Source organism: Bombus huntii, chromosome 1 (genome assembly GCF_024542735.1).
Source record: "Bombus huntii isolate Logan2020A chromosome 1, iyBomHunt1.1, whole genome shotgun sequence".
NCBI classification, from domain to species: domain Eukaryota; kingdom Metazoa; phylum Arthropoda; class Insecta; order Hymenoptera; family Apidae; genus Bombus; species Bombus huntii.
Window position 1 is genome coordinate 25070858 of NC_066238.1, and position 13597 is coordinate 25084454.

The 13597-nt window shown below is 29.2% G+C and overlaps 2 protein-coding genes across 3 annotated transcripts in view; both read left to right on the forward strand.

Moving 5' to 3' along the window:
• The first annotated feature begins 78 nt into the window (after positions 1–78).
• LOC126866565 (uncharacterized) lies at positions 79–2817 on the forward strand. The gene is made up of 6 exons (XM_050620325.1): positions 79–221; positions 359–821; positions 971–1299; positions 1375–1610; positions 1700–1856; positions 1926–2817. The coding sequence occupies exons 1-6, from the start codon at positions 193–195 to the stop codon at positions 2173–2175; spliced, it is 1464 nt and encodes a 487-aa protein (XP_050476282.1). The 5' UTR covers positions 79–192; the 3' UTR covers positions 2176–2817.
• A 563-nt stretch (positions 2818–3380) lies between these two features.
• The window catches only part of LOC126866490 (chromosome transmission fidelity protein 18 homolog), a 206999-nt gene continuing 196782 nt past the window's right edge, over positions 3381–13597 (forward strand). For both annotated transcript variants that reach the window (XM_050620101.1, XM_050620110.1), the window contains exon 1: positions 3381–3511. The gene's annotated coding sequence lies outside the window, so the exon portion shown is untranslated. The remainder of the gene's footprint in view (positions 3512–13597) is intronic.

Here is a 13597-nt window from a genome sequence, read left to right on the forward strand (position 1 = left end):
ATCATTCATAATATGATGGCGGTAGAATGCTTCAAATTAAAGGTTTAAACCAAAGATCTTCTTTTAAGGAAATAATCAATAAAATTACCGTGGTCAGTGTAGGTTTCGTGTAATAAGTACGACGAAAAGATTTCCAGATAAATGATTAAAAGTAACTTCAGTTGATTAAAGACCCGTTTTAAGAAGCATGAAATGCATAAAAGGAAACTTAAACGCAACACGTATGTTTTGTAATAACATTCTATTCATTCTACCTAAATGTTTACATATAAACATAATTTGTAAATTACTTTTATTTTTAAATTTCTATGTTATATATAATTTATTGTGAAAGAATTTCAAACATTATTTTCTATAGATTACTACAAAATATAAGAACTTCTGAAATTTTACCAAGAGTGAATAATTCTCGAGATAATCAAAATAAATCAAGTGATTATTTTCAATTACCAAGTTTACAAAAGAAGAAAACTTGGAAAGATGTTGATGACAATGTATCAACTTGGGATAAAAATAGTACTGCAACAGATATATCCTGTTCTTCAGAAATTGAAAATATTGCAACGAAGAAAGCTATGGAACAGTGGGAAGCTATCGAAAGTACATTGTATGAAGATGGTAATCAAGTAACTCAAACATCTGTTTTGGAAGAATGTATACAATGGAGAATGCAAATACCTCATTTAAGAATAGTTGGGAAGAATCCGTTTCTTTCATCTAAAAGTAACTATCAAGATTTGAACGTAAATTATAGTCAGATAAAGAATAATTTTGATTCTAATAATGAGGAGGTATTTCCAGAACATAGTACTTCATTAAAGGTACCGAATATTTTACATGTTATTAAAATAACCTAATAGACTTAAAAATAACAATACTTGTCATTAAAAATTCCTTTGTCCTTAGAAAGAAAATTATTTAGTAAAAAAATTCAATCTTTGAAAAGACTATATACATATATTATTTGTAGAAAAGGAAAAATTCATCTAAGCAAAGATTACAGAAAACATCGCAAGATGAGATATTTGATATGCTTTATGAATATGTAATATCCAAGCTGTTTCCAAATAAAGGAAATGAAATTGATTCATTATATGATGATTTCAATGATGTTTTACAAATACATACAGCTACTATTCACAGTAATAAAAGTTCTGCAAAAAGTATAAAGGTAAATTGTTTTGAGGAAACAATATCTCTCGAAAGTAGATTTTCAAATAGTAATAGTAAAGGAAGAGAAGATTATACCTTACCTATGAGAAAAGAAAGTGGTCAAACATATACACAAGAAATTCAGAAGTACGTATAGACTTTATTGTAGAATAATGAAACAAAAACATAAATGCAGAATGTTAATTATTTATCAACTTATAGAAAACATGATAATCCTATGAATAATGACAAAATAAGAAATCAGAAGGATGAATCTACTATGGAAGATAAGCTTTTAAGGCCACACACTAGTAGAAATAAACTTGGAACTGTTTTTAATGAAAAGGTTGTAGTTAGTCCTGTGCCTTATGTTTTATCAACCAGAGAAAGCTTTTCTACCGTAAAAACTACTCCAATCAAGTTTATGGCACAGTCTCTAGAAGTTTCTTCCTTTCAAGGCATGTCATACTTTTTTTTAATATTATGTATTACATATGGAATGTTAAAAATATTTTTAGCATTATGTGTGAATATTATTTTGTATTAGGCTCAAGTAAAAATATTAATTATTTTAAAAATTCGGGAAAAAATTCAAGTTCAGCTAAAATTTCTGCTTGGCATGCTCCTGTTTCTCCTGCTGTGTGGCCAAAAAATATAAAGCTTGCTCCACTCGACACGACACGATTTTCGAGTAGCAAAAATAGGTATGATGAAAGCATTAAACTTCTTTTTATCTATGAAGAATATCTTTCATATTATTTTTATAATTTTAGATCTTTAACATCATCATCGGTACCAGTATCACGTAACAGGAAACCTTTAAGTCCTATTTTTCGATCTACTCCACCAGTACAAACTATTCATAATAATAATCACGAAGGTTTAGAAATTCAAGGAAAACATATAATTCCTGGACAATCTCCTAAGTTAAGTGCGCCTACTACAAGTTCGGAGAATGCTGGGAGTAGCAAAAACAGAAAAAAGAAGCCAATCAAAAACAAAACTGCAATGAATTACAACTAATTATGTTAGTTACAAAAATTGATCTCATAAAATTATTTTTATCTCTATTAATTAAAATTGTGTTTCATTGTTTTACACAAATAATAATCCGGTAAAATGCGGCTGACGTAACTGAAGGAATGTTACTTACCATTTATACATTTAAAGCAGACATTCGTGATTGCGTTTGTGATATAAAAATCATGTACGATAAAAATTCTATTTATTTTTTATTGACAATTGAGCTAAAATTGATGATTTAAAAGTTCAGATAACATTTATAATCTAAGTGATGTAAAAAGTAACATTTTATATGATATATAAATATATCGTTATTGTTATATAATAATAAGAAATCTTATTGTATTACAGTATTAAAATGTGCTCTAATTGTAAGAAGTGTTTGCACCATAAACAAAAAGAATATTTAAACACTGTATTAAAAATGATGCGAGTTAGTGTTCCAATTTTAAAAATGTATATTTTAAATACTCCTGTTGTTTCAGAAGCGAACATATTGTTGTAACTATCTCTACCTCACTCAGTTCTATGTGTTATTTGATTGATGCACACGCTTAAGTGCGCAGGTGAATATATTTTTGTAATGCACATATCTGTATTGGACGTGCTTATTGTAAATATATAATAATTAATATGTTTAAATGTATTTACATTTCATACACATGTCATATGTAACACAAATTTTAAGCTCAATAATACTTCATATTTTTAATTTCATCATTTAAAAATAACTTTATCTTCAAAAATAATAATATTGTTTTTAAACTTTATTTTAGTTCATTGTCCATGTTATTTCATTTGGTTATAAAGTTTATATTTTGATTAATTTGATATTCATATAAAGTATTAACATAAATTTTGATAAACCGTATACTTCCGTTATATGAAATTTATATATTATATTCAACATTAGTTTTATATCATATTTAATTTGAGAAGTATGTGCGCTGGAAAAAAATTCGGATAAAATGCAAACTGCGCATGTGTGAAGTACAGCGCGGGGACAGCAAAAGCTTTCTCTGAAAGGACTTATGCTTTCAGTTGTGCGTGGTCTCCGAAAGAGGTTGGATGTAATGCATAGCGTATTGAAATTGATAATCATATAGCGCGTTGTTTATTATATATTAAATGTTTTTAAATTCCTTTCTATTTATTCACGAGTGTTTTTTACATTGTATACTATAACAAATTAATAAATTTATTGTTTATCATATGGTGTCGCACATGAAGGATTTTAACGTCTCTTCGGAACCTGGCGGCATGTCTACATACGTTAGAAGTACTGGCACTCATCTGTCAACGTTGACAAGGATCTTGGGCGTGTGTACTGCGATTGGTAAGTCAATTACTATTCTTCAAAATTTAATTTAGAACGATTTTAAAATTTTACCTATGTCAACGTTGGTTGTATGTATCTTTTCTTTTTTAAATATTTTGTAACTAAAAATGCCATAATATATGGCATAGAACATTATTCTATACCACTCTTTTATACAATTAATAGTTTACATTTTTCATTTATTTTATTTATTACTATATAATAGTATAACTAATAAAATACACTTAATAAACTATATTTTATTATATCATATTCAAAGTAGAATTTCAATAATTTTGACGTACGAGTATTTTGTATTATAACATAATTACATTTTAATAAAATTTAAATATTTTTCAGTTTATTGAACATACATAAAAAATAATTTCTTTTGTTAATGTAAAAAGATTTTTGCTATTTCTCCAGTGAATATTAACTGTTCATATAAAAGGGTTGCTAAAAAAAAAAGTAAATCGTTCAGAAGGCATGACATGAAAAGGATTTTATTCAAATGTGATATATTGAATTCTAATGCAATGTTTATTATACAATACATTTAAAAATTATTTTCTTCCATTATATTTTAGCGTATATTTATGTATATTGAATGTATTTATGGAAATGCGTCAAAACTCTATTCCTCGGAAATTAAATGTTCAGTTTGTGAAATAAAGTTTTTGAAGTGCTTCGTTCCTAAAAAGTATAGCTTATTGCCTAGGCACTCGATATTGAATCGAACTTGTTATATTTCGTAAAAGACATTAAACTTATGTCTTTTCTAATAGCTACCTTAAATATGCTACACAGATTAGACACTCGATTATTAATTATAGTGCTAAGAGGTTATAATCTAGCTTCTGTTTACAATTTTTAAGTATTTAATTTCTGTTAGTGTAAATTGCTGATTTTATATAGACGAACATAAAGCTTGATTCCTTACTTTGCATTGATAATTTAGAAAATAAAAATAAATTTCAAATTTCCATCGTTAGTAACTCTAAACTTTTATTGTTTCATGGAGATTCTGATATGCGCAGAAATATGCGTATTAAACACTAACGATTTAACCATGTTTAGATCCTTTTCCTTAAAATTAGTTTTATGTACATTTAAATTTGTATTTTGGGGAATAATCTGAATGTATGTATCTCATTTATAAAAGAAGCAAAATATAGCTCAAATTTATGTATTTACTATGTACACCATCATCTATTAAAAAATGTAATTCATCTTGGTAGTATTTATATATACATATATACACATATTAAGATATTTACATTGCATATACTATAGTAAAAACTATATAGAATTAACCAGATTCATTGGAACCGAGATAGTTCGACTAAAGATAGTTCTCACCGAATAATCGAGATCTGGAATAAACGAAATAAAAATTTATGAGTTTAGAAGTCACATTGACAACTTCATAGATTAAAGACCGGGAAAAGGTGATGATGTTGTAAACTTTATTCTTTAAATTTATTTTGCAAGTCTACTATTATTTATGTCATTTTCTTGTTATAAATGAACTCATGAAACCAAGTAATTTAATTTGTTGAAAATTGAACATTAATTCTATACTTATGTAATGAAATTAAAAAATTCATCAGCCTTTTGAGATATTCAACTTATTACTATCTCGTGCTCATTCTGCATCTGTCGAATTTGTCGCACAAACAAAGTAAATAGTGATTATATATTTTTTATTTTCCTATATATTTTACTTTATTATAAAATTCGTAGTTGATCTAAATCTTAGCATATAGCGCATCTTATATTTAGCTTGCATTAAGCTTTTAAAATTAGATATAAAGTTTAAAAATTAAAATTTAAAATTCAAAATTCAAAATTAAAATTAAAATTCATATTAAAATTACTTTCTACTCTACATTTTGATATTCTTGAAATATAAATATGAAATATAGTGTGACATGCTCGAAATATAAATCTTAACGTTTTTTATAAAAATTCTAACGAAAATCTCCAAAGTGTCAATGGAACACGATCTGATACCTAGGTATATTATGGTATGTCACGTTATAAAGAGTTTTCGTGTATTCTTAAAAGATTAAAACATTTTCAGTTTTGCGTAAAGATAATTTTATGAAATTTTTAAACCGAAACTTTACGAAGACATGAACTAACATCATCATCACACACACACACACACACAAATACGATATGGTACACCACATTTTTATGTCAATTACATTTTAAAATGAATAAAGAATAAGCTGAAAGATAATAATTCAGGATGCACACATTTTTTCGTTGTTTTATAATCCTTATTTTAAGATTGCAGAATGTGTAATTGTTAAAACAACTATAAACGGTGATCATTTTAAATGAAAAACAAAACAAGATAAATTCATACTGTAAGGAGATTGTACATTTTTATACGCCCTTCCTTATTTATAATATTACGAACAGTAAGAAAACGTCACAACTAACATGAAGTCAAGCGATTTCATAAAATATATCGTCGGATCGTAAAACTTAAAATGTTTGGATTTCAGAGCTGGAAAATAAATTTTTAAAACTGATCATGAATTTATATCGAAAATACTTTTTATTTAAATAATACTGCTTAAAATAAAAATTATTGTAGGAATTAATTATAATAAGTTGCTACATAAGATCAAGGTAACAAAAATTTATATTAAGAGAAAACGAAAAAGTTGTTAAGGGTTAAATTATTTATAATCATCGTTGTATGTGTCATAACTTAACGTTAAAATATTTATTTCTTATTATTTGTAACAAATGACAAATAAGTAAGGACGACGAAAAAAAGGAAATAAAAAGCAACAATGATTTGGATAATTTTGGCGAATAAATTAAGTGCTTTTAAGATTTTCTACGTTCCTGGTATCACATACAAAAAATACATATCTACCTTCAAATTTTTATAAGCAATGGATATTAATAATTGTCTTATATATAATGATATTTAAGATGTGAAATTTATAGTATACTATATTTAAAAGTTTTGTCCTATTCTTCCTTTGACTATACTGCAAAAGGCTTAATATATGATAGGAATATGTTCTTCGAATACATACAGGGTGGTTGGTAACTGGTGGTACAAGCGGAAAGGGGGTGATTCTACGCGAAAAACGAAGTCGAAAATATAGAATACAAATTTTTCGTTTGAGGCTTTGTTTTCGAGAAAATCGACTTTGAATTTTCGCTCGGTACGCGTGCACTTTATCACGTCTCGTTATAACGAATCTCACTGTAGATCGTTGTCTCGACGGAAAAATTAAAAAAAAAATTTTTTATTCTATATTTTCGACTTCTTTTTTCGCGTAGAATTACCCCCTTTCAACTTGTACCACCAGTTACCAACCATCCTGTATAATTTTGTAAAGATAATATCTATGCTCTCTTGCGCGTTTAAATTTTTCTCACGTGATCCTTGAAGTTTTAATCTTTGAACTGTTTTCTTTCTATTGTGTATATAGAATAAAGCTACAGAAGCAAACCTATGAAAGCTGCAAAATCACTCTAACAGTAAGAAATTTTTCTGAGTATAACAGCAATCTTAATTGTGTATCAAAGTACAAAAAAAATGGGGGAAGTTACCAGCAATGCAGGTATAGGAGCATTTAATCGAAACCGTCCAGTTCGCTGACTTAGCGCGAACGAGCTCGAAGCAATTCCCGTCTATTAATATTTAGTGCGCCTAAAGGGGCTCGCGCGATAGACGAGCTCGAATCTCCCGACGTTATAAAAACGAGAAGCGGAGAAGAAGGGCATCGAGGACGTCCGCGTTTCGTTCACCGAAATGTTTCGAAATGTTGCTGGAATGTTCGTTCTTCCGTGATGTTCCCCAGTGTTTGCAGAACTTTAAGGCAATCGAGTTTTTCCAAGCATTTTCACCGGGTCTGCATGTATCATTTCATTGGAGCGCGTCGATCGGGAAGAAGAAAAATCGCGTGGATTAACGTCGCGTATTTTTCGCTTACGGTTTTCACGTTCTCGCTGCGGAAAAATATTTTCTCTAACGTTGTGTCGCTGAAACGGCCAAATGGAAAATGATCTCGTTGCAAAATATTTCTTTTTGCTACCACCGATCCCTGTTATTTGATACCATAGCCATGACGATTCTCGATGGCATATTCGTACTTTTTTGAAATATCGTAGGCAGATGAATTACCAGTGATACCACCAAGATAGAAATATCGCAAGAATGAAATGGTAGTAACGTTTTCCACGTGTTTCTTGCAAATCTTGTTCAATTACTGTTTGCCTATTGAGACTTTCGTGCTTGAAATTTCATTTTTCTCTGTGTTTGCGACAAACTCTCTCGACGATCATGTATATTTACCTTTCCTTTCCACTTTTTCTTTCTCTAGTATTATTTTCACGTCGTTTACGTGGAACTTGTAAATAAAGTACCATATGTTTCTGTTATTAATTGGATTGAACTACACAATTTTGCGAAAATACTCGAACATTTGCAGATATCTTTTATGAATATATTAGGTGTGTTATACGAAACATTTTGAAATTTTATTACAACTGTTAATAGTATTGAAATTGTACTATTATATTATATAGATAAAGTCTGGAATAAATCTAAAAATGTATATAGAAATTACAAAATACATATTTAGTACGAATATTTATCATGTGTAGGGTGTCTGCAAGATCGTGGCACAATCGATCGGATGGTGATTCTACATGCAAAAATAAAAATGTCGAAAAAGAAAAAATGCAATTTGTTCATTTAAGGCTTCTTTTTCGAAGAAAAGAGTTTGAAAGCCCCTCAGGTATTCGTGGATTAAATGCAAATTTTGAGGTATGAAACTCGTGTTTCTGCTCGTGTTTATATTATTAAAATATGGACGATGTCACGACCTACTTCCGGTTGTTGTTGTTACCTTATGTCAGCGATGTCGTGTGTTGTACTATTAATCTTTTTCGTTTTGCCGGATCTAACATTCCCCTCCCCATTCGCCGACATTTTGTTATGGGGTCTTATCAAGTCTAAAGTGTACTCCAAGCATACTAACAGACTTAAAAGTAAACGTTATTTTAGCATTAAAAGATTTAAAAGTGAAGTGAAGAAAACAAAAAGCGTGCAACAATTTAGTTTAACGGGCAGAGCTGCATGCAGTAATACGGTCAACATTTTAAACACTTGTTACACTAATAAAATGATTCTCAAATTCTCAAAAAGCACTAATCTTATCCTTATCTATGATACCATTGAAATTAAATGCAAAATAAAGGAAAGTAATAGTACAGATCGATATGGAAATAACAGCAATAACAGAAAGCAGACCGTAGCTGATGATTCATTTTTTTTTTTTTTTTTTTTTTTGGAAACGAAGCCTTATATAGTAAATATTATTCTTTCTTCTCGATTTATTTTTGCATGTAGAATCATCATTCAACCGGTTGTATCACGATTCTGTATTTCGCAGAGATCACAAAATTAATGTTAATTATCCGTTATATTAATTAATGGACTTAACACTTACTAGCACTTATTATATGCTTAAGGTAGCTGTCCATGGCGGTATGCTAATTTTTTTATTAAATATGTACATATGTATTATACAATAAATATTTTGTAATTTCTATATATGTACATTTTCAAATTAATCTAAAATCTCATCAATATAATCATGATAGTTACGTTTCATTGCAATGCTAATGAAATTTCAAAACGTTTTATATAGGAGATACATACAATATGGACATAAAAGGTTTTTATGATACTTTTACCATAAAAAAGTAAAGTACTTTTACCATATCAGTATTATATTGTCTGTTAATAAAATGATGGATTTACGTAAAAATTTGAAATAGAAAGATGTTATTTCGTTATAGCATTGTTTTCATTTTTCTAGATATGTCGGAGTATTTGAAGTTCTTCGTGTTCTGTAAATAAAGTTATGTTATACAAACTGTTGCGAACAAATATCTCAAATTGTGAATGAAGAAAAACATGTACCGTATAAAAAAAGTAGTACAATTTCAATCCTCAGAGACGTTTTAAAATGGAGGGTTTAGAGAGGATAATTTAAATAAGGAGAGTAAAGTTAACATTTTATTATAAACGATTTGCAGTATGACTTGTGTTAAAAAATGGTTTGATTCTTCCTCTTGAGAACATAGACTTAAGTTAAATTCAAATCCAAATTAAAGAAAAAGAAGTGAAGAAATTTGTGTTTTTATTATATAGTTTAATAAAATGAATTTAAGATTAACAAACTCTATAACAAAAATATATAGATTGAATAAGAAAACGTTTAGTAGAATCAGTAATTTTATATCATGTAAAAATCTCTGTTGTGAAGTATTTAGATTGAATTATTTATAATCATCAATTTCCATTTTAACAGGTGCATATTGATTGATACTATCAAAAAGAGTCTTTTTAAAAATTCACCTTTTATCAGAGAGAGAGAAAGCCAATTCTGAAATTGACTAAATTACCTAAGCTCGAGTTTATTGTATGATTCTATGAAATTTTTTCGACCTTTGTAACACATGTCAACCAAAACCATTGATTGACTTACTTGTTCAACTCTGATATAAATCGCATAGCGACTCATACATATCCATTTAAAAAACCAACAAATATTATACATATATTTTCAAAATAAGATCTATAGAATAGGAAATACATAGTAAATGTTTTTAAAGTTGTTTTGATGCTTTGTATCATTTTTGTAAAATAATATATTACGTGTGATAGAAAAAAGTGTTGATAAGTATACTAGTTTAACATTTTACAATATTGAAGCTCAAATATCTTCTAAATTAATTACTTTTTTTGTCGTAAATAGCTTATTGATTACTTATAACAAATTTTGGGATGCATCTATTAATATATAAAAAAAATGTATAATTCTGTTAAAAAGAAAAGTTATTTCTCATATAATTTTTACGTCCTATATATTATCCTTGGATGTTACATACAGGGTGGTTGATAACTGGTGGTACAAGCGGAAAGGGGGTGATTCTACGCGAAAAAAGAAGTCGAAAGTATAGAATAAAAATTTTTTTTTTTATTTTTTCCATCGAGACAACGATCTACAGTGAGATCCGTTATAACGAGACGTGATAAAGTGTACGCGTACCGAGCGAAAATTCAAAGTCCATTTTCTCGAAAACAAAGCCTCGAACGAAAAATTTGTATTCTATCACCCCCTTCCCGCTTGTATCACCAGTTACCAACCACCCTGTATATTCTTAAGTCTTTACGTCATTCTTTGATTTTTATGCATATATCAGATTAAAACCATTGAAATATAAAGATTTTTAATGAGAATTAAAAAAGTGAAACACGTAAAAATGTGCATATAATAATAAGTACTGTTTATCTACGGAATGTCGAGTAATTCGCATATTTACCTGCTTTGAAACACAAGATGGGGAAATATAATTACAATTACAATTATAATCATAATTTGATTCTTTTACTCTTATTTAATTAGGTAATGTTTAAGTGATAGGTCAATTTTTAGATTTATTTGTTCTTGTTTTCGAACATAAGTACTTTGAGAAAAGAAAATATGTATATAAGAAGATATTTATCATTATTTTGATTTTATTATTATTTCTAAAGTATAATATTTAATCTACGCATTAGTAATTACAATGAATCGAAAGATATTGGTTACAATAGAATAATTTGGTATTTATTCTCTGATAAAAAAGCAGTTTTGTGAGAGATGCTGCTGAATAATTTTCTATTAAATTCATTTATTTATTCATTTATTTATTTTCATTTATTCTAAAACCCTACTTTTTATTTTTTTACATATTTCCCACATCTGTTATACAATACTAAGATAATATTAAGATAGCAAGATAGTATTTATTTCACCATGTTCAATACATTTATGAATCAGAAAAAAACCAGCACTATAGGGGAAATATCTAAAGTTTTAGTCGCATATACGAAAACGTTTCTTAAAAATATCTTCATTCGATCCAATAACATAAACAGCTTAAAATTATTGTACTGTACATTGTTGTATAACCAATAACTGCTATCTAATATTCTATCTCCTATAATAATTTATCTTTCAACGTACGTCTTAAGGGATCACTTCCAAGAACGAACACAGAGAGAGCAGCTCGTTGCAAATGTGCCCGTAATTCACGGTGTACCCGAAACGAGCTGCTATATCGTTTCGTATAGCCATTGTCGAAAGAGGAGCATGGTAGACGACGCGAAATCTCCAGAGGAAACTATGGCTGGCCTTGTGTAGTTCCTCTTTAATTCATAGACGTGAAACGGTAAATAGTTGAAGACAGAAGTTTTGTAGCGACCCGTTGTACCGTAATGCTCACGACCTATTATCAGTGGATGAATGGAGACTGGGTGAGCTTTTTCCAGGATGTGTCGTCGTGACGCGCGTCGTTGCACGACACCCGGCATCGACAATGTTAAGGAACGCTGAATCACCGTTTCCATCAAGCCACCGGTATTAATTACCCATGACAATCGCGATTTAGTCAGTCTTAATTGATAATAGCTAATGCCGGGTAAATGGAATCGCCGGCACGAGCAATTAAGTCGACCAATCGTGTGAGAACCAATTGCGGCTCCGTTAGCACGCTCGCGTATCGTTTCTGCATATGGATGATCCAAGTATTCTATCTAAGTACATACATATACAGGGTGGTTGGTAACTGGTGGTACAAGCGGAAAGGGGGTGATTCTACGCGAAAAAAGAAGTAGAAAATATAGAATAAAAATTTTTTTTTTAATTTTTCCATCGAGACAACGATCTAGAGTGAGATCCGTTATAACGAGACGTGATAAAGTGCACGCGTACCGAGCGAAAATTCAAAGTCGATTTTCTCGAAAACAAAGCCTCAAACGAAAAATTTTTATTCTATATTTTCGACTTCTTTTTTCGCGTAGAATCACCCCCTTTCCGCTTGTACCACCAGTTACCAACCACCCTACCCTGTATGTATATCTACTATGAATATACTCGCATTAATGTTTGTTACGTTGGACATTCAGTTAGATAAAATTGATCCTTATTTCTCAAGATCAGGCGAAGATGCTTTATTACACTTATTGTTTTCCTGCTTATTGTTTCTACACCTTTGTAAACACAGTGTTAACAAAGAGAGAGTTAGAGTTTAAGAACACTGGGTTTAGTTGAGAACATTTGGTGGGAACAATATAATGGTTGCAAACAGCACTGCTTGGTATTGTGGGATCTAAGGCTGTACACGCTATTCTGATACTAGGACTATGTCTTATATAAGTATGTATTCTGAAAGTCTTGCTACTAAAAAGGGATTAACAGGCGAGGAATCTGGGTTTTATCAAATTCTTTTCAGGTCTATTGTTGTATAGTTCTTAATTAAGAAGTTAGACAATCATGTGTTATACATATACTCGATATAAACAATTTGAATTTTTATCCTGATGATGATGAGTAGATCTGGTTTCAGATATTTTCCATGCTATTCAGAACAAGATAGAAACAAGATAATAAATAAATACAATAGGATTATCACAGCAGCCGAAATGACCAATTCATAATTTTTCATTGAAATTATTATCTTTTTTCCTATAACAAAGAGAACTACTTACTTAGTTTGAAATAACTAATATTAGGAAGCTGCCAAGAAAGCACAAAATAAACTGCAGCGAATGACTTATGTTTAAGTGCAATTTGTTCTTGAATATTCATAAACACAGGAATTATCACGAGAAAAAATATTTCTTCGAAAACAACGCTCCTTTATAATTAATGTAGACATCTGAACTAGATCTCTAATTTATAATTCACTGGGGAATTTCTCGAGGGAGCATAATGAAAGTTTCTTGTGCGAGTAGATCAGTAATAAGAGATAACTGATAAATTCTTGTAATTACATTATATGTATATATTTCAGTAAATATATATTTTTTATTTTTATCGAAATTATTGATAGATTGCTGTTTGGAAAAATTAAATGTACGAAAATAAATCGAATGCAATATGTGAATATATCCAAAATATTCAAAGTAGAGTACTCGTTATAAAATGTAGATGGTGAAAGAAATTTTTATTTAAGTCTAACTTTCTTATTTTTACAGTCCAGTATCCGTAATTCAGTTATTAAGTACCAAGG

What these genes read in the sequence shown, in the direction of transcription:
- LOC126866565 (XM_050620325.1), top strand. Translation starts at nt 193, where the DNA reads ATGCATAAAAGGAAACTTAAACGCAACAC. An exon ending in AACATAGTACTTCATTAAAG is followed by an intron (nt 822 to 970) that starts GTACCGAATATT and finishes TATTATTTGTAG; the next exon opens with AAAAGGAAAAATTCATCTAA. An exon ending in TATACACAAGAAATTCAGAA is followed by an intron (nt 1,300 to 1,374) that starts GTACGTATAGAC and finishes ATCAACTTATAG; the next exon opens with AAAACATGATAATCCTATGA.